At 35.2% G+C, this 21,387-nt stretch overlaps 1 protein-coding gene across 3 annotated transcripts in view; it reads right to left on the reverse strand.

Moving 5' to 3' along the window:
* The window catches only part of Dnajc24 (DnaJ heat shock protein family (Hsp40) member C24), a 39,839-nt gene that overhangs the window by 3,753 nt on the left and 14,699 nt on the right, over positions 1-21,387 (reverse strand). For all 3 annotated transcript variants that reach the window (XM_042691457.1, XM_042691455.1, XM_042691456.1), the window contains exons 3-4: positions 12,355-12,493; positions 943-1,011 (exon numbers count right to left, since the gene is read on the reverse strand). In XM_042691457.1, coding sequence (XP_042547391.1) covers positions 943-1,011; positions 12,355-12,493 — 208 coding nt within the window. The remainder of the gene's footprint in view (positions 1-942; positions 1,012-12,354; positions 12,494-21,387) is intronic.

Consider the following 21,387-nt stretch of genomic DNA (forward strand, 5'->3'; position numbering starts at 1 on the left):
ACTCCTTAGATTTCATTTGAGTGGCTAGTAGCAGAACTGTCTTATAAAGCAAAACCATTTTCCTCTTCTAAATCAGTATAGTTTGTGACTCACTTCTTTAGAGCACTAAGTTAAGAATTTGCAACTAGAAGAATAAACATAATTTCAGGAAGGGTGGCTATGTTTTACTATTTATACTCGGTGAAGTTTTCTAAGCCTGTAAGGATTTTGTGGCACAGGCCAAACAAAACTTACAGGGTTAAGAAGATAGAAACATTCTGAGAAATACTCAGATTTTCAGCTGAAGTGTTCATCATCACCTCCATTTAGAAAGTGTTTTCCTAATTTAATCATATGTAACTGGAACAATTCAAGGAACATCAGAAAAATGTGGAAATAATATTTGTTACTAATGTTTTAAAATACTAATAATAGAAAAAGATCAAAGACATAACTTCATTGGAGGTAAAAGGGAATGACAGATGTTTCATTTCCCCTAAGTGAATCAAAAAGGGAAGTAAAAAAATAAAAAAACTTTGTCCTGACAGTTTATGACTTCATATTAAAAAAATTCACATAGTTGAGGATATAGAGAGGAATGGGGAATAAAATCATCATCTTTGATTATTACATCACATGGTAATGCAAAAACCAAAGTAGTGAAATTAAGTTAGAAAAGAACCTCCATGTGCCTAATATCAAATCAGAACAGGAGAGAAGCTAAAATGATTCATTAAAGTTTGGAATTTAACAAACATGGGCACACACACACACACACACACACACACACACACACATATATTTGGAAAACTAGGCAATTATTTCTTAAGACTTCCAAATATCCTGAGGTTTCTTTTTCCCTTTTGAAAAGTTCCTAGTATTTCTTTCACTGTATAGAAAACAAAGAAAACGAATGGAAGAACAAGTAAAAGAATGAGTCTAAGAGAGAATGAAAGATCCTACCTTCATTCCAAGACATTTCTTCAAGATATACTTTAGCATCTACTGGTCCCATATTTCGTAGCTCATCATCTGCAAAATGGAAAATGAGACTATTTTGATACCTATGAAGAATGCCAAGCTACCACATGTAGCTTATTTATCTAACATTTTAAAATTTACCTTATTACAGTGTTAGGCTACTTGTTCCAAAAAGTCTAGAACATTTCTTATAGGCTTTTAACAATCAAAAGCTACCCCCATTTTCACAAACAGGCAACAACACTAAGTCAGTTTGACAACTATGAAATCAGGTAGCCATTGTAGGGTTGGGTAAAAAAAAAATTACATTTGATATTTGATTGCTATTGATAATTGTGATATTTTATTAGCCTCCTAGCTTCAAGGAGTTCTCTTATTCAAGAAGGTTCCTGCTCTGTTACCTCACAAAATCCTTATGTCTGAATTCTAACATCAGTATGAGCTTTTAGGAAGTAAGGATTAAAAGGGGTTGTAAGAGTGGGATCCTAATCCAGCCGGATAAGTAGTTTTATAAAATGGAGGGAAAGATCTTGTTCCAATCCCAACCACACGTGGAGGACAGATCATGGGATGACACAGCAAGCGGGCTGCCTGCAAGCCAGGAAAAGGGCCCTCCTGTTGAAGAGAACTGGCCAACACTTCATCTTGGACTCCTCAGCCTCCACAACTGTGAGAAATAAATTTTAAGCCACCTACTCTATAAAGTGTTTTAGTATGTCAGCTCAAGCAGACTAATGGGTATTCTCCAAGTCAAATGAGATCAAGTTAAAAGTGCTTTAAAGATTAAAGCTCTACTCAAATGTAAGGGGCTTTTAGTCATCTGACTGCAACAGAATAAGTAAATGAATAGAAGAATACTTCAATATTTCAGTGTTGATGCCCCTTGCTGTTTTCTGGTCCAGACTTTTCTACTAGGGTGGAAGGTGCCTGGAATCAACATAAACATACTAAGAGTATGGTATAAGTTGTAGAAGCATGTACTCTCCTTCTTAAAACAAATGTAGAATGCAAGAATGGAAGAATGAAACTATGGATGGGAAGCGCCTGTCTTTTGTTTTTAAAGGCATGCTATAGTTTCTGCATGCTTGTATTATTCTTCTAGAAGTTAATGCTTAAAAAAAAGAGACTACTAAAATCCAGCCCCCAACTCCCATGAAAATTTCTTTATCTGTCTCACAGTCTCTTGTTCACTTGCTGAGAATGGTTCCCTTTGTTCTGTTGCGTGAATGCCTGCAATTTAATTATATTTAATAACTGCCTGTTCAAAATTTATTGGTGAGTTACATAATTTTAAAATAGATGAAAAGATTATACAATATTTTGAACTCATTATAGTTTTCTATTAAGGTATGTCAAATATTATATCACCTCATATTTACTGGGTACCAACAGTCTGATAAACTGTCCCCAAATTCTAAAGACAGACTTCGCCCAGTGGTCAAATTGTTTCCTCCATCTCTGTATGCCTACTGAATAGCTTAGGCAGAATGGTGTTAGTCTGCAAAGTAATTTCTGAACACAATAACTTAATTCTACATTCTATACCGAGTATATTTGGCCAAGTATTATTCTATTCTTCCCAATTAAAAAAAAACTCAGTCTGAAAAAATCTCAAGGATGGAGAAAAGTCTTACATTTTAATTTCTTAATTAAAGGGACCAAGGTGTTCGTCAATCTTTCAGCTTTGAGGAGTGAGCTAGACACCAGCCACTCAACATTTATAATCCTGGCTGAGATCCAAAGAATAAAGTTTTGAAGCCAGCCACGGCACAAGAGTCCGAGTGACTACATCTCCAAAATAACCAGCAGAAACCTTATTGGAGTATAGTTTATATGGTAGAGTAACAGCACAAGCCAGAGGAACAAGATGAGGTCCTGAGTTCAAACCTAAGTACAAGAGTACTAGAGGCTTGAGCTCAGGGCCTGGATGCTATTCTTTAGCTTTTGTATTTAAGCTAGGGCTATACCACTTGAGTCACCACTATACTCTGGCTTTTTGGTGGTAAATTGGAGATAAGAGTCTCATAGACTTCTCTACCTTGATTGGGTTCAAACTGATCTCAGCCATCTGAGTAGCTAGGATATAGGTGTGAGTCACCCATGCCTGGCTATTTTTGTTTGAAAATAATGAGAAATAATTTGCAAAAGTAAATGCCAAGCAAATCATCTTCCATTGTTCTGCTTCTTTACTGGAAAGCTATTATAATTCTTACCTAGTTACTATATTATGTGCAACTCTCATCTATTATTCTATCCACTCAAATCAGTAGCTGTTACATTTTCATTACCTTTCCTCCTTAGGTTTAGACACAGAAACATTCACACTTACTCTTAGTTAAAAGATTAGCACTGACCATCTCTTAAAGAAGGAGAATAAGACACAAAAACGGCTAGTAGTTGCCCAAAGGCATAGTTAAAATACATATATTCAAATGTAGTTCTGTGACCTTCTAAACAATGTTGATTGGCCTGATTATTCAGTATTAGGTGGACACAGTATAAGTTTCTGTGGAGATTCTGGTCTGGAGATTCCATATATGACATGAAAGTACATTCGGTGTGATTTGTGATTCATCATTCCATGCAATATAACAGGCAAAACTTCCCCATAGTGTTGGAAGCAGGAGAATGAGTGCTGCCTGGAAGTAACACAGGCCTTCTGATTAAATGGGTGGGCTCAATGTGAAAGCAAACAAGTGATACATTAAGATGTCCTCACCTCTCTGAATGCATGTTCACCAAGTTTTAAAAGTAGCTTTGTGACTATAATGGTTACATCTTTGAACCAAGAAATAAGGAAGGAAAAGTTCAATAAGAGTCTAATAGGAAAGCATGTTCTTTGAAGGGACGGTAATCTAACAACTTCTGAAAAAGACTAAGGTGATTAACTCAGGAGAAAATTGGATCCCTAGAGAACAGTATAATGAGCGGAGTGGGTACATACAAGTAAAAGGTGACTCTAAATGTGGGCAGTGGGGGGTCACCAAGATCCTTTGTTGAGAGACAGGTGTCTAAAGAGAGGACAACAGCATCCCACAACCCAACCTTCACTGAAATTACAAGAAAAAAGAACAAACAAATCAACGTTGTTTTTTAGTTTTTAAACAATGATCTCTGCTTGTCCACCATTGTACTTCTAATTAAAAAACAATTCTCCCCTATCCACTAAAGTAACTCACAAGAATCCTGTGATAATTGTCTACTAATCAGACATGGCAACTTCAAAACAGCGAAGTTAGTTTCTTCTATAACTGCATATTTATATTTTTACTGTTTGCAATGAAACATTTTAATAGGTATCTGCAAATGCAAATCCAATCTCAAAGTTCTGTTAACATGACACTACTAAAATTGCTGAGAAAGTACACTGACCTCAATTAAAGAAACAGATCTAAGATTTTAAAATCTAGAATCATTGCTACAAAATAGTGATAATTATTTACAAAAGAAAAACCAACAGCTAGTTGGAAAGAAAGAACATTTTGTGTATTCTATCTTGAGTCCAATGACACTACACAATTTTTGATTCTTTAGAAGTAAATGGTTCAACTTTTTAGTGTTCCTTTAGGCACTTATAAGGTCTGTTCATACCCTGTCCAGTGCTCACAAGCTTACCAAAGGGGGAGATAAGAAAAACTTCCAAATTTACTTTTCCATATAGAAAGTAGTGCATTATAATTAAAAAGAGGTTCCTGAGGAATAATGATAAAATCAAATAATTTATGTGGTTACTTGAAAAAGAATCTTTCAACCTTTAGAAATGTAGGCCCTTCTGACCTTGTGTTCTATTGGATTTGTCTGACAACAAGAGGTGAAAGAATTCTGTGGCTCCATTGTCTCAACAGTAAGGATCTAAGAAAACACTAGCCGGACTCATCAGAGAGGTTTATGAGCCTGCAATTCAAAGAGATTAAAAGGAAAATCTACAGAGATTCTTTCACACTAAAGAATAACATTAAATAACTATTAGCAGCTTGGTTCAGTAAAGCTTACTAGAGCTCTCGCTGGGTCATTCACAACTTTCTAAAAGAGGAAAGGTTTTTTTCAGCTCCATTTGGGAATCAATAAATATTTCTTACATCTTACAAGACAATGGAATTCCAGTCTTTTAACTTCCTCCTAATGATAGTAAAATTTCTAAAGAAACCCTTTATTTAATGTCTAAATAATTACACTTCTAATCCTAAGAAATGCTTCCTAAATATAGCTATAATAAAAATAAAATGTAAAATGCAAAGTAACTGCAAACAAAAGCTATAGGGGAGAGGAACTTAACTTTATTCATTATGGTCAAAGTACTTAAAAATCTCATTAAATCAAATACTAACCAAATGATCAAGTCTTATAGTATTCATGTGTGCAGTGTCAGCTACTTAGGTGATCATCATTCCTTCCTCCCCCAAATGCTGCCATGTAGTGAATTTGCTTTTATACAACTTAAAATGCTTAATGTTTATTCAAAATAGTCAAAAGTGTGTGTGTGTTATGTAATTTAAAGCAAACAGTCCTTGAGGTTATTTTGCTGTCTTAAACTACATAATTTTTTAAAATCATCTCATTCTTGAAAATCATTCACTACGTGGCAATTATTACTTTTATATAGGAAGTAACTTGTAATCAGATTCTTTTTCCAAGAGCAGAGACATGAAAAAGACAATTTGCTAATAATCTGAGAATTGTGCAATATTTAATTTGAAAATCATTAATCATAAAATTTGGTTTCTAGATGAAACCAAAATCACTTTCAACATAGAAAAAAATTATAAACCTGGAATTTAATTATGAACTTAAAGAACAGTTAAGTTGGCTAAGTAGGTGCAAATCTAGTGCTCTAGAAAGCTAGCAAATGAACCCCAGAAACTTAATTCCTATGTTTCACTATGAAACACAGCAGTAGCCTCTTGTTCTGATCCTCAAAATGTCTCATGTTGACTACAGAATTTAAAATAGTTGAATGTACACAACCTGTACAAAACATGGGATCCTAGTCTTCTGAATACATCCCTCCTATCAATGACTATGTAAGCTCAGTCAAATTACTCAGCTTCTCAGAGGAGCCGACTCTTTCTCTGGAAAATACATACATCTTCCATAAAAGGATATTTTAAACAATATTCAAAAGAAGGATAATTATCCTAATTCTAGAGCTGAATGATAGCAATTTTAATTATGTATGTATGATTGTATGCATGCATGCATGCATGTATGTATGTACGTACGTATGTATTGCAGTTCTGGGGCTTCAGCTCAGGGCCTGGGTGCTATCTATGAGCTTCATTTTGCTCAAGGTTAATGCCACTTGAGCCACAGTGCCACTTTTTCTGAGTAGTTTATTAAAGAAAAGTCTCATGGACTGAGATCTTTAGATCTCATTTCCTGAGTAACTAGGATTACAGACATGAGCAACCAGCACCTGGCTATCTCATAAATTTTGTGAACACAACGATAACTCAATCTAACTATTTGCTGTTAGTAGGGGGAAAGCTCCAAGTTCTGCAGTACAGGAAGGCAGCAACTCTTGACTTTGTACATGAAACAGTGTTAACAGTTTGCCATTGTTAGTACCACTGAAAGCAACCCAATTATCACCAAAATTGCAATCTACATAACTTTATTAGTCTCTTCAAAGTATACAACAGAATGAAAAGATAGGAATCAGAACAAAAAATTTCAAAATTTTATGAATTAAATCCAGAGAATATCATAGAAGGCTTCAGAGGGAGACAAGGAAAGGAAGGGAAAAACCAAGGTGAAACTGGGAGAGATAGTTAGAATAAAAAACTTCCTTACAGCTGGCGCCGGTGGCTCACGCCTGTAATCCTAGCTACTCAGGAAGCTGAGGTCTGAGGATCACGGTTCAAAAGCCAGCCAGGACAGGAACCAGAAAACTGGAAGTGGCATTGTGGCTCAAGTGGTAGAGTGCTAGCCTTGATCTGAAGAGCTGAGGAACAGCATTCAGGCCCAGAGTTCAAGCCTCATGACTGACAAAACAAACAAACAAACAACAACAACAACAAAAAACCTTCCTTACATTTTACATATCTGTATCATTAAAAGATTACATTAAAATCAAACAAGAGCTTGAAGTAGACCTTGGAAGAATCTGTGAAGAATCAGAAAAAGGTGTTCCAAATAAATGCCCTTCAGTGTAAGCATATCTGGGGACCACTACATGGACAAAAGAAGAAGATTAATTTCAGATTATGTGCTATGAGATGAAGTTGGGAAAAGTGAGTGGGATAAACTAAAAAGCTCCTTCCCCATTCGAATTTCAGGTAAAAAGTTTACCTGATGAAGGAGAGTTATAAAAGTTCTTGAATGAGGAGAAAAATGATGGCTAGATCATTCAAAATGTAAAAGACGGTAGGCAAGGCAAAAGACATAATTATGGCCTTTAGAAATGTGGAAATCATCTAGTGTTATAATCTTGAGATGAATTACTGCATAGCCATGAAAGTAAAATAACCACATAGAGGGAAAATAAACACTGAAAAAAAGAAATGTCAAATGGTATTTCTGATTCACTGGTTTAAACACAGCAACATACAAATAACCAGCCTCCAATATGAAACTCAGATTTCAAGTCTGAGAAAAAAGCAAGCAATAAAGGAAGGTGACCTCATCTTGGTTTTGAACCTGATTTAAACTGAATCAAACAATCAAGGCAAAACTGGGAGAGATTAATGTTAGAAACAAAAACTTCCTTACATTTTATTTATCTGTATTATTAAATCAGACCATCAATTGTACTCACATATAGCAGAATTATAACTATAACTTTGCCCACAAATTTCTATATTATTTGAAATTAATGAAAATGATATTAAAATACCTTATTATAAAAAATTGTATTTTTTAAAAAAGTAAAACAACATAGCAGTAATCTTGTGACAAGTAAGATAGAGGAAGGGGTAGCCTTATGGAAAGTTTTATCTGTACTCTCCATTCCTTCTCAAAATAATGCCAGTCCCAACTGTCCAGATGGATTTTCTGCATCATTTCACAACCATGTTTTTCCTAGAAACAGTCAGCAAAAACACATACCCCCTGATGCTTATCTCAAGTTTTTACCTGAAGCAAATTTTTAGAGCCAATTTTGAAATTCCTAAAATCAAATGGAAAACCTAATCTAATTCAAGTATTTTGTAAGGGTCAATTTTAGGACATAATTTACAGTTGCCAAGCCTTAAGTCTACCCACATGCTAAAATATTATTTCTATTTAAAAGTATGTTGTTTCCTCATAATATAGAGTTAATCAGTCTTATCATTAATTCCCTTTTCCAGGAAGACTTCTGAGTTTAAGAAAATACCAGATGACTTATTATCTGATACATAAATGTTCATAGAGTTTTAAGATATAGTCCTCAGTGGGTCCAAGATTTATTTCGTCTTCTATTCTCAAACATTGATCCTGATAAAAGTGATGAAGGGAAGTGGATCATACAACACAGCAATAACCTACTGTATTTAGCAAAAAATAGCTTTGGAATGTTTGACCAGACCTTCTCTGGCTAGGCTGTTTTGGGTATATGTATACTTGGCCAATTGATCAAACAAAGGTACCACATTACCAAAATAATTCAGTAAGAGAGAACAAAAATATATCTTAATAGGAAATAATATGCTGACAAGGATTTCAAACACAACCCACTTGTTTTTTAAACATTATTTAATCTGATTAACTGCATCTGCAGGTCTGTTCCTCTTCAAGTCACAGGAAAGTAACTTAACTCATAAGCTGTGTCACTGTATAGAGCCACTGAGAGATCAGGGATCTGTGTGAGTTCACATTCTAAATCTTTTGAATCATGATCCCTATTATTTTCCCATGATATATACTTCTGATGTGTTTGTGCATAATATATGAGAAAACTCCCCACAAGATTTATAAAAGCACCAAAATCTATTCAACAGATATTATTCATGTGAACATTTTGTAAATCCTGAAAGGGTTTTCCAAAGTGCTCATCTGGTTGAAATGCAAAGCCTCGTCTTGAATAACTATATGCTTTTCAGTGAACACTTGGAAGCTGCCTTTGGAATCATCCATAGAAACAATAAGGTAAATATGCCAACTGGAACTAATTGATTAAATTCACTAGTTAACATTGCTTTCAAAATGTATAATCTCTGGGAACTGAATATTACTCATCCTTTTCTAAGATTTGCTTTTCTTCAGTCAGGACAGAATTGCCCTGAAATGTCAACTAAGAACACAGAAGTGGAAATGAGGGAGAAAAAAAAAATACATGTATTTTGCTTTAGGTTATTGGACCTATTATTACTTTTTCTTTCTTAGAAATAACTCATTTGATGCTTCTTTTGAGAAGCAAAGAAATATGGATGTCAAAGGCTCCTTTAAATCATCTCCTAGATAATTATATGGCTGTGGGCAATACTGATGAAGCTTTCCTCAGAACAGAGCACCAACTCTGAGCTGTGAAATATGAAAAAGCATTCAACATTAGCCAACAATACATCTTCTATCTCCTTTCTAAGTATATAGAGCTAGAATTTTATACTGCAAGTTAATGGCAGGCAAGAAACAAACATATTTAAAGCACACCCTATGAAAAGAAAGTTTTACAATCCCATCACCACGTGTGTAAAAGAGTTCTGTATAACAAAGCTATTTCCATGTCCCCAGGGGGTGACCCAGAAAAAAAAAAGAGTGCTTTGACCTGGTTATAACAATTTTCTCTTTCTTGGTAACCTACCCTGATCTTTAACAAATTATCATTCTCACAGGGTTTCCTCATATCAAATCTCAGTCCTCTCTGTTAGCAGTTCAAGTTCTTTTCCTTTTAATTAGAAGCCATGTGTTAGAGATAGTTCAAGGAAAAAAAACAACAACTGGTATTCAAATAAATAATATGAAAATAGTTTTATTATGAAGTTTGTGAAAAATAGCTGTTATAAAAACTTTAAAATGAGAACTTCTGTTACTTTTTGGCAGAACTGGAATTTGAACTCACTAGCAGGTGCTCTACCACTTGAGCCATGATCCATAGTCCATTTTGCCTTATTTTTCAGACAGAGACTTACTTTATGAAGAAGTAGAATTGTAAGCTAAAGATAACAGGGATTACAACTGTCTGTCACCACACCCAACAAAATTTATATTTAAGGTGCAGTGGTACTGGGGTTTGAACTCAGGGCCTTGCACTATTTCTTGGCCTTATTCCCCTCACAGCTGGTGCTTTTACTACTTGAGCCATACCTCCACTTTCAGGTTTTTGCTGGTTCACTGGAGATGAGAGTCTGCAGATCTTAGAACCTCAATTCTCAGATCTTAGCTTCCTGAATAACTAAGAAGCATAAGCACAAAATACCAGTGTTAGCTTCATTCTTTATATTGAAACAGCGCAGCAGCAGCGATATGGCTCAAGTGGTAGAATGCTAGCCTTTATCAAAAAAGCTCAGGGATAGCACCCAAAGACTAGCACAAAATAAATGGAAACACAGCATTCATTATATGGAGTTTCTGTTTAATAAGAACATAATATTTAGATCTGAGGTACTATAATGTCATTGAAGTTATATTTCTACTGTCGTAGAATAGCTCAATTCAATAATCACCAATTTGAAAATTTTTGAAAGCAAACTGACATTATCTAAATTTTAGGTTATTTATCTGAATCATTAATTGGGTCCAACTCTCATACTTTGTGCTTCTTCAGAACTCCATTGTGATCTAATCAATTACCTACAAGGTCCCCAGAAGATTCCTTATAAAATGTGTAAAACCAAGCACTTGAAGCTCAAAAGAAATCCAACAGTGCTAAGAATTTCTTTGATTATGTTATTTCTATATCTAACAACGCTTAAAAAATTTCCTTCAGTGGAGGGGCAGGGGAATGGCTCAAGCCTTAAAGCACCTGCTTTGCAAATAGGAGAGTTTAAACCCCAGTGCCACAAAAACAAACTAGCTTCTTCATGCAATTCTATACTCATTTTAAATATTCTTTCCTGTTTCTTTCTATTTCTGGTCAACCCTATTATAAAAAAAAATACCTTTAAAGAAGGAATTTTCTGATTGTTGATTGTGCAGCTGACTTTTAATTAATTTGAAGGATTTTTTTTAAGTACACAAGCTGTGGAGTGACAAAATTTCAGAATGACATTGAAAATATATGCCCTACACTCCCTCCGGTATGACTTTGCGTGAACTGTTCTTAAGCAAACTGGCAAATCTGGCATCCCACATAGTAAAGACCAGTAGAGATGTACAAAAGCATCATCTTACTACGACATACTCAAGTATATCAGCTTCAATTATCTATGTGAACTCAGGTTTTAAAGGCTATATCTCTGGACAGAGTTTTTTTTTGTTAAATGAACCTACCTCTACTTTTTTTTGTCACAAGTACAGTTTACTAAAGAGAATCTAAACAGAAGATCCAATATCTAAGTCATATTCAAAAAACGATGCAGATTCTTTAAAAAGGTTGTTAATACTGCCTTTATTCCATAATGATGTATTTCTCAAATCAAAATTTCATACCCTTAATAGCAGGTGCCTGAAAATCATTTGAAGAGATGTGATGGTGCCAGTATAGGGTAGGAAGGGGATTTAATAATCAACCTCAGAAATAGTAAGCTTTTATCAACACATCCCAGTCAATGCTGAACCTGATATGCTATTGGAGAAAGTGAGTGCTCTTCCCACGGGCTGTAACTGATTATTGACTCCCCCCATTAACATGTACAGTGCATATTGAAGGTCCAGATAGAAGGGCTGAGGGACTCCTATCCCAAGGCCGTGCTGAAAGACAGCCTATCACTTCATGTAAGCATAGTCCATGTGTGACAAATCTGACCTACATTTCTCTTCCTTTCTTTCTCACAACAGCTTGTCACTGTTTTAAGAAGCTATTTTCAAAAAAAAAAAAAAATAACTACTTAAGCAATGTGCATTCCGAATGTATCATTTATAGCAATTTCAGGGAGTAGTTTATCCTCCAGAAAATCATGAAATGTAGCCTAAAATCAACTCAAATACAGCAGAGTGCTTTATGATGCTCTTCTGCCTCATATCTTTCTTTAGACTGCCATTTATACAATACAGTCTCAAAAGTACTATTAAAATTGTAATATAACTAATAGAGAACACATAAAACATATTAACAATGTGCAATACAAATTTTTAGCATATGTTATAGGAAGCAGTTTTCACTTTATAAGAAGCTGTATCCTAGAACTTCTGTTAACTTCTCAATGGATACACAATAATCACTATTAAGAAAAAAGGCATAATTAAAAGCAATGATGGAGTAGAGGGGTAAAGGTGGCAATAAGTTGGTGCAAATGCTGGAAAATGCTCCCCGGGAGTGGCTGCAGACTGTGTTTCAGAGTTGCTCTTGAGCTGTGGTTCCTCACCTCAAGTACCTACCATGCCGCTGCAGGTCATACTCTTTTTTTGTCTCTTCATTCCCTAGAATTTTCCATGCCTGATCAATTTCGATGAACTTCTGTATATATCCCTCCATCATTCCTGCTGGCACATCTGTACTTTGTTTATCTGGATGATACTGCCAATCAAAAACAAGGGAGGTGGTGATGGTAAATAGGGCTGTTGATTGGGAATAGGTTAAAAAAATTGGAAAACTGGGCTTAACTGAAAAAAGAAGGTAATGAGAAGATGAAAACTAAGATGCCAAGCCAATGAGACAATAGTGCTGGGCACAGGAGACAACTGCCAGGTTAATTAGACGGCTGGAGTAGCTATAAATCCACCAGTGACACGATCTGTGACACGATCTGTCACAACGCACAAAGACAGAATTTTCTGGATAATTTGCTCATGGAATCATTGGTCTCATGGACAATTTGCCTAGAGAGGATGACTAACAGAAATAGAAATAGGTACATGCAGAGGAACAGGACATGAAAGAAGAAAAGCACAGACTATACAGAGTAAGCATTCCTTATAATGTACTTGGCTGTAGATTCCACTACAAAATGGACTACTAAGTTTTTCTTGTGAAACTATACAATCATAGTTCAAAATCAAATGTATTAATTATAAAAAATTATAAAAAATTATTTAAAAAATTATAATTATAAAAATTATAATTATAAAAAAATTAAAATTATAATTATAAAAAAAAATGGAGTGAGCCATGTGCTGCTGTCTCAAACCTGTACTCCTAACTACTGAGAAGGCCGAGGACCACAGTTCAAAGCCAGCCCAAGCAGGAAAGTCTGTGAGCCTCTTATCTCCAATTAAGCACCAGAAGAGCAAGAAGTGGAGGAGTGGCTCAAGTGGTAGGGCACTAGCCTTGAGCAACAAAGCTCAGGGACTGAGTCCAGTCCCTGAGTTCAAGCCCCAGGAATGGCACCAAAAAAGCAAAAATGTATTTCATATTCCTCAGCTATGACTTTAAGTTTACAAATTTCCAAATTTTTATTGAAAATTGGTTATTCTAGGTTAAATTTGTAAGAAACTCAATAAAACATTTCAATATAAATTCATTAGAGTCCTGAGTTTTTGAAAAAAATTTAAAAATGTTTTCAGTATACAGTAATTCATACTGTTTAGTCAAACCAGAAAGCTTTACATGAACTCATTCTCAGTATTAATATAATGGGATTCACTAAATACCTTCTTTTTCTCTGATTCTCCCTTTTTAAATTATTTTGAAAGAATCAATATGACATTTGTTTTTCAGCAATCTCTCAAGCAAATGAGAAAAGGTTATCCAAATTTAGAGACAGTTTACTTAAAATAATCTAAGAGTAACAGTGTGTAAAGATGATTTGGGTAGTAAGCTTGCTGTGATTCACTATTATTCCACATACCTTACTCAAATATGTTACTAGTATGTAGTTAAGATTCAGTTATGTGTGGAAACTCTTAATGTCAATATGTCACAAGCATTAAGTAAAGCTTTAGAGAAATTATGCTAAGCTTTCAGCTGAAGAGAAGAAGGAATATAGATTTAAAACTAGATAATTTCTAAGAGGCCACTACAGAAAATCTGCTTGGAAGACCTGATCATGAACCAACTTCACCAAGAATTCCCTAAACAGAAAATAGGTCCCAACTGTCCCAAACTATAACCCATCACTAATTTATTATGAGTCACATATCAGTTTTATGGTCAATTCAATCTCTTTCCCTAATTTGGTATTTACTTGATTACTAGTGAAACAAGTAGCTCACTATCAGAGGCTTTAAGTCTATTTTGTTATGGTACAAGAATTCAGTATTCTATGGCATCGACTTAATTGATATATTATTTGAAGAAATGCCAATTATAACAAGAAAATAAGTGTCATCTGGGTGCTAAAAGCCTTAGAACAATCTGTTTTGACAGCAAGTTCCAGAAAAAAATGAAGGTCTAAAAAGACATATTATCACCTTTGTTAGGTTGATAATGGTTCACAATAACATTGGTAACTGTCCATAATAACAAGTCCAAATCCTTGATTCCTCACTTTATTTGGAAAAAAGAAACCTGTAAGATGTAATTAAGTTAAAATTTTTGAAATGGAAAAATTATTCAACATTATCCAATGGGGTCCAAAATGCAATCACATTCCTTTTGAGAAAGAGGCAGAATATTTAATATGTACAGGACAAGGTGATGTGACTGTCTTGAAGACTATAGTGATATGACCACAGACAAAGGAATGCCTGCTGCCAGAACGTGACAACCACTAAGGTTGGTTTTTTTGTTTTGTTTTGTTTTTCTACAAAGGAAGTGTAGCCTTGCTTATACCGTGTTCTCAGTCCAGTTAAGGACTTTTTTGACTTCTATAGAGCTTAAAAAAAAAGTTTGTTATTTTAAGCTACCAACAATGTGACTGTTTGCTTCTATAGCCATGAGAAAACAACAGTCCAGATGTGTATGGTATACAGATGTAATACACAGAAAATGCTTAAGAAGTTTCAACTATGAAGTGTAATTTTGTTGTTTTGGTAGTCCTGGGTTTGACTAGCCCTTTAATTTTCAAACAGGGGTCATGTTTTTTGCCTAGAATCAGTCTCAGACATCCTTCCACCTCTGCCTCCTGGTAGAGGAGTACAAATGTACACCACAATGCCCAGCACTCAATTACAAACTCTGACAAAATGGTGACAAAACAGTGCCCTTTTTTTTGGTGACAGTACCATGGCTTACACTCAAGGCCTTGTTACTCCTCCCACAGCTGTTGCTGAATCATTCCTCCAGTCTAGCTTTTTTGCTGGTTAACTGGAGATTATAGCCTTGTGAACTTTTTTTTTCTTTTTTTTTTCCTTGTTTATTTTTTATTTTTTCTTCTTCTTGTGAACTTTTCTGCCTGGGCTGACTCTTAATTGTAAATCTCAGCCTCCTGAGTAACTAGTAGAACAAGAATGAGACATTTATGCCCCATTTGTATACACTATTAACTTAGAATTTTAAAATGATTCTTTACTGCCACTGTGAAAAACAGCCCCTAGTACTTTGCAATCCCACAGAGTATTTTTCTTTTTCCACTATGGTTTCTAAATCTCAGATCTAAATCTAAACATCATGGTTTATGTATCTTTTTCTCTCAAAAATTCCCACTAGCCAAAACTTTCCACTCCTAAGCACTCAAAACTATCCCGACTTTATATATTCCCATTCATTTATCAAATGAGACAAATGTAATCTAAAGCATTCTGTATTCCTAAGGCATTAGCATCCCCTTGAGGAACCAGGTATAGACATTTAAAAAAAAAAAAGCCAAGGACTTCCTTACGCTACCAAAAAAACTCCAACTGATCCTTACAAACAACAGAGGATTCTGAGAGGACAACATTCACTACTCTTTTAATTGGCTTTTCAATTTTCATTTTTGCTGAATTGGAAGAACGTATTCTAGTGGAAGCAATGAACTCAAAACTAACAATAATCTATAATAATGATGAAAAAACACAAAGTGCTGGTGGCTCATACTTGTATTTCTAACTACTCAGGAGTCTGAGATCTGAGGATTGTGGTTCAAAGCCAATGCAGGCAGGAAAAATCCATGAGACTCTTATCTCCAATTAACTACCAGAACACCATAAGTGGAGCTGTAGGTGGAAGAGCATTAGCCTTGAGCAAAACAACTCATGGACAATGCTCATGCCTGGAATTCAAACCTCATGACCCAACAACAACAACAATGAAAAAAAAGAAGGAAAGAAAGAAGGAAAGGAAGGAAGGAAGGAGGGAAGGAAAGGAAGGAAGGAAAGAAAGAAAGGAAAGAAGGAAGGAAGGAAAGAAGGAAGGAAGGAAGGAAGGAAGGAAGGAAGGAAGGAAGGAAGGAAGGAAGGAAGGAAGGAAGGAAGGAAGGAAGGAAGGAAGGAAGAAAAAAAGAGAAGGAGGAAGGAAGGAAGGAAGGAAGGGAGGAAGGGAGAGAGGGAGGAAGGGAGGGAGGGAGGGAGGGAGGGAGGAAGGGAGGAAAAAAGGAAGGAAGGAAGGAAGGGAGGGAAAGAAAGAAAGGAAAGAAAAGAAAAAGAAGGTAGATGTTGGAAGAAGCACTTTACTATAAATAAAACAAAGGATGTATAAATCTTCTATACTGAAAACTCTACACTATAAGAGAAATCAAATATCTTTTGTTGTTGTTGTCGGTCATGGGGCTTGAACCCTGGGCCTGAACGCTATCCCTCAGCTCTTCAGCTCAAGGCTAGCGCTCTATCACTTGAGCCACGTGTCACTTCTGGTTTTCTGGTGGTTTATTGGAGATAAAGAGTTTCACAGCTTTTCCTGCCCTGACTGGCTTTGAACCATGATCCTCAGATCTCAGCCTCCTGAGTAGCTAAAATTACAGGCGTGAGCCACTGGCACCCAGCTAGAAATCAAAATATTTTTTTTATTGTGAACATACTGTACAGAGGGGTTACAATTACATGGGCAAGATAATAAGTACATTTCTTATCAAGCATTGCAGCCTCCTCCTTTGTTTACCCTTCACATCCCTTCCCAGCCTCCCCCCCACCCCCCCGCCCCGAAATCAAAATATTTTAAAGAAAGAAGAAGATTCATATCCAGTTTATCCAGTTTTCAATACTGATAATATTAAGACAATTCCTAACAAAATTTCAACAGTGTTCTTTTAATTAGAAAAGATGATTATAAAATTTATATTTCAAGATAATATAAAAAGACTATATCCAAGACTATAAGTATTGGGATAAAGATATACAAACAGTTCAGTAGAACAGAACAGTCTAGATATAAACAATATATACATAGTCAACTAACTTTCTACAAAGGTGCCATAACAATGCAATGAAGAAAATATTTATGTTAGTCAGCTGTTACTAGAACAAGTATCTGAGATAAATAAGCTTAGGAAGAAGACAGGTTTCAAAGTTTTGGAAGTTTCAGTCAATGAAATATGAACTCTTAAAACATTACACTGAGCAATAAAAGCATATTCAAACACTGGACAGTATATGACTGAATACCGAATTCTGGCAAATCTATTTTTTGGTGACAAAAAGCACAGTTGGTTCCAAATAGGAATTCCACCAACAGGGGTGGGAATTAGGGAAGAGTTATCAAGAAATTATTTGGAGGAGTATCTTGCTTGAGATGGTAATCACATGGTTTTAAAACATAGTAAAGCAAATTATTAATATCTGTGTATCATTATATGTTGACCATATCTCAATATGAAAATTAAATAATCTCGGCAAAATTTAGGAAAAATTTTCAATTGTAAAAATAACTCGTGTTCTCAAATATTTTATTGCATATAAGAAAAAATAGAAACTTAAGTGTCATGATGCAAAAAGAATCCATTGTATTACAAAAGCTATATACAAGATACTATATTTTATCAGAATAAGTTTATTACCTGTTTTCTAACTAATTCATAATGTTTTAATTGTGAAATTTTAATTCTTTCCCTCTACCTCCCAGTCCTGGGGCTTGAATTTAGGACCTGGGTGCCACAGCTCCACTTCTGATTTTCTGCTGGTTATCTGGAGATAAGAGTACCTAAGATTACAGGCATGAGCCACCAGTGCCTGATTAAGTCTTAAATTCTTTTTTTTTTCTGGCCTTGAGGCTTGGACTCTGGGCCTGGGTGCTGTCCCTCAGCTCTTCAGCTCTAGGCGAGCGCTCTGCCACTTGAGCCACAGCACCACTTCCGGTTTTCTGGTGGTTTATTGGAGATAAGAGTCTCACAGACTTGACTGGCCAAGCTGACTTTGAACTGTTATCCTCAAACCTCAGCCTCCTGAGTAGGAAGGATAACAGGTGGGAACACTTGAGTGCCCAGCAAAATCTTAATTTTTATAGCTGAGATTATATTGCATTGGATTGCCTAATACAGAATTTTGTTTTAATTTAAATTTTTCTTCTTATAGTAAGTCTGTTTTCTGTTTTGATTATCTTTAAGTAATTGTACAAGAGTTACCATTTACCACCCATTCCCCCACTCATCTTAATTCTGTAGGATATACACTGGATTCTTAACTGCATTCTCTCCCTCTTGTCCTCTTCGTCTATCCACCCCTTTCCTACTGACCCTATACACCCCCCCTTGAGTTCCCAATTCCTGGTGTTTTATTTTGCTGAACTCTGATTTTGCCTTTCTAAGGAATTACACTACTTGAATGTTTTCTGACTTGATAATTGTAGAATGATGGTCACACTGCTTCTCAGAATACTGTCCTCAGATTTGTAACATCAGTGACACCAGACAGAGCTTGGTAGAAACAGCATTTCTTGGGCCCTATCTTAAACCTCCTGGAAACTTCAGAATTTGTGTACCAATAAAATGCAGGGAAATTATTGTGAATAGTTAAGGATGAGAACACTGTTCATCTCTACTGCACAAAAAATGGAATTTAAGGGCAAGTCAGAAATAGTGCTTTTAGTAAAATTTTCTTGTGACAAATTCATTCTACCAAATGTGTATTTTAAAAATGGAAAACAAATGCTGAATGTATGAACTCCTCAATTATGTTAATTTATAAACTAAAAAAATTACATGTTTCAAGTCAGAAAACTTTTATATTTGATACTTTTTGGGTACTACTTTATAAATGTTGACCCATCTGTCTTTAGTTCTAACAGTAACTTACTTCACTAATGAAACTGTTAGACTTTAAATAATATACTAGCAGTGCAAGCAGACATACTTCCATTAGCTCCAAATGACCCTTTCTACTGGTAGGCAACTACAAAGCTGAAATAAAAATGTTGACTTTTAAGGTAAATGCATAAAAATCTTATGTCCAATTTCCCAACATTGGTCCTTTACTTCACACCTGTGATTATAATGGTTTTTCTTTTTTGTTATAAACACATTTACTCACAATTGAATAATTTTTTATTATGAAAGTGTTGTACAGAGGAACTATAGTTACATAAGGTAATGAGTACATTTCTTTCTGAACAGTGTCACCGGATTATTCAGTTTGTAAAATCTTGACTGAAAATAAGGACTAATAATGAACTATGAAAAGGCCCCTGGGCAAATAGAATTAAACCAAAGTTTAAACTAAAATGATCAAGCTTGTAGTATCTGACCTATCTATATGGATCCTGAGGATCACAGTACTTTGGTTTTTCCATTATTAATTAGCGAGTTCAACATGAGTAAGATGCTAGCTCTCTGTTTCTAATTTTAAGATTTCTGGAACTGGAATGAAATTTCAAAATGCCTAAGACTTATCAACAGTACAAATTCAACATATTAAAAAATGCAGTTTACTATTTAGACCCTAAAATTAAATTTCCTACTGATATCCTGTTAAAAGTACCACCATGCTTAGTAAATGCTGACTTGATTAAATGAGTAATAGGGCAGTTTTCCTAATATTCCAAGACTAGTAAATCAGTCACTTTCTTTTTATCTCTCATACAGGATTTGAACAGCCAAACTATATATATTCTACCTACAGAATGTTTTTTATACTTGCAATGCCACTTACTTCAGCATTAGCTCCCACACGGTCCCCATCAGTCATCTTTAAACAGCTTTCTAATCCATCTTGCCTTAACACATCTTTGGCTATGTCATTCCCTAGGTTCATAAATGTTAAATTGCAACACAGTCATAGTAAATTAGTCCTATTTTTTATCCTCAAAAAGTCTACACTAAAAGAACCCTAGCCTTCCATTCCAGCTTTATCTATATAAGTGTTTCACCAACACTGGATATTAATGCCGTAACTGGACAGAAATTAACAAAGTGCCTCTTTGGCATGAGGGACAATTTAGCTTAAAGTGAAGTTTTGCACTTTCATGTCCTTTCTCTTACACTCTTCCCTAGTGAACAAGCATTTATTATGTGATTCTGTTCAGCTGACATGACAACAGATAGGATATGGAAACGTGCTTCAGACCATGAGCATGTTTCAAACAGTTTTCAAACTGAGGAATAAAGCCATTAAGAATAATCTAATCAAAGGAGTACACTTGCAGCTGGGCATTTTCTGGCCTGTCTGTAAACCCCAAATTTAAGAGTCAGAGCAAAAGGACTGAATGTTTGAGTCCAGCCTGGGCAACACCACAAGATCCTGTCTCTAAAAACCAAAGAGTCCCTTGTAAAAAGTGGACACATAGCTATTATGTTTAACTATTTTGTCTCCTGCTAAAATTTGATTGCCATTTTCTATTAGGAGGTGGAACTTTTGACAGTGATTGTGCCATGATGGCTTTACCCTGATGAATCCATTACTGCCATTTCTGAGGGAGTGAATTCCTTAAGAAGGCTGAGTTCAGCCCCCTTTTCTCCCCCTCCTTCTATCTGTTCTGCCATCCTTCATGGGATTGCACAACAAAAGGTCTTTACCAGATACCAATTCCTTGGTCTTAGACTTCTAATCTTCCAAACTGTGAGACACTAAATTTCTGTTCATAATAAATGATCCAATCTCAACCATTATTTTATGCTAGCATAAAACAAAGACAGTACATAGACAATAGTTGTGACACATATGCAAAGCCAAATCCTTAAAAAAATAGTTTCTAATATTCATTTCTCTACTCTCTTCTACTTCCTCAAAGTGTAAACGTTGCACATTTTCTGTACTACTAGAAAGCAGATTATATCAGTATCGTAGCTAAAAGAGAGCTGGACTGTGTTTTTTTTTTCTTTTTTCTTTTCTGCCAATGACTCTTTGGACAGAATCCCATCCTAGTACTGCTTGGCAAGCCCAAATGTGACCACTGTTGAATTTCTATCATATCACAGTGGATACACTCTCTGCACAGATTATAATGTACTACCGAGGAACCACATAAACACTGAAAAAATACTTATTATGGGTTATTTTAATTTAGAGATCATAGGTTTGTATGGGTATAATCATCATAATATTTTGAAGCACTTATCAGATAAGATAATAAAAATTCATTTCTTTGGACAACTGTTGAGAAATAACATGGCAAAGTTTAGTAAAGAGAATTATGAATAATATAAGGAATTAGTAAATCTGACTAGAAAGTACTCCTCCAACATTTCT

The sequence above is a fragment of the Dipodomys spectabilis genome, unplaced genomic scaffold (genome assembly GCF_019054845.1).
Source record: "Dipodomys spectabilis isolate Male_0828 unplaced genomic scaffold, ASM1905484v1 ptg000145l, whole genome shotgun sequence".
Lineage (NCBI taxonomy): Eukaryota > Metazoa > Chordata > Mammalia > Rodentia > Heteromyidae > Dipodomys > Dipodomys spectabilis.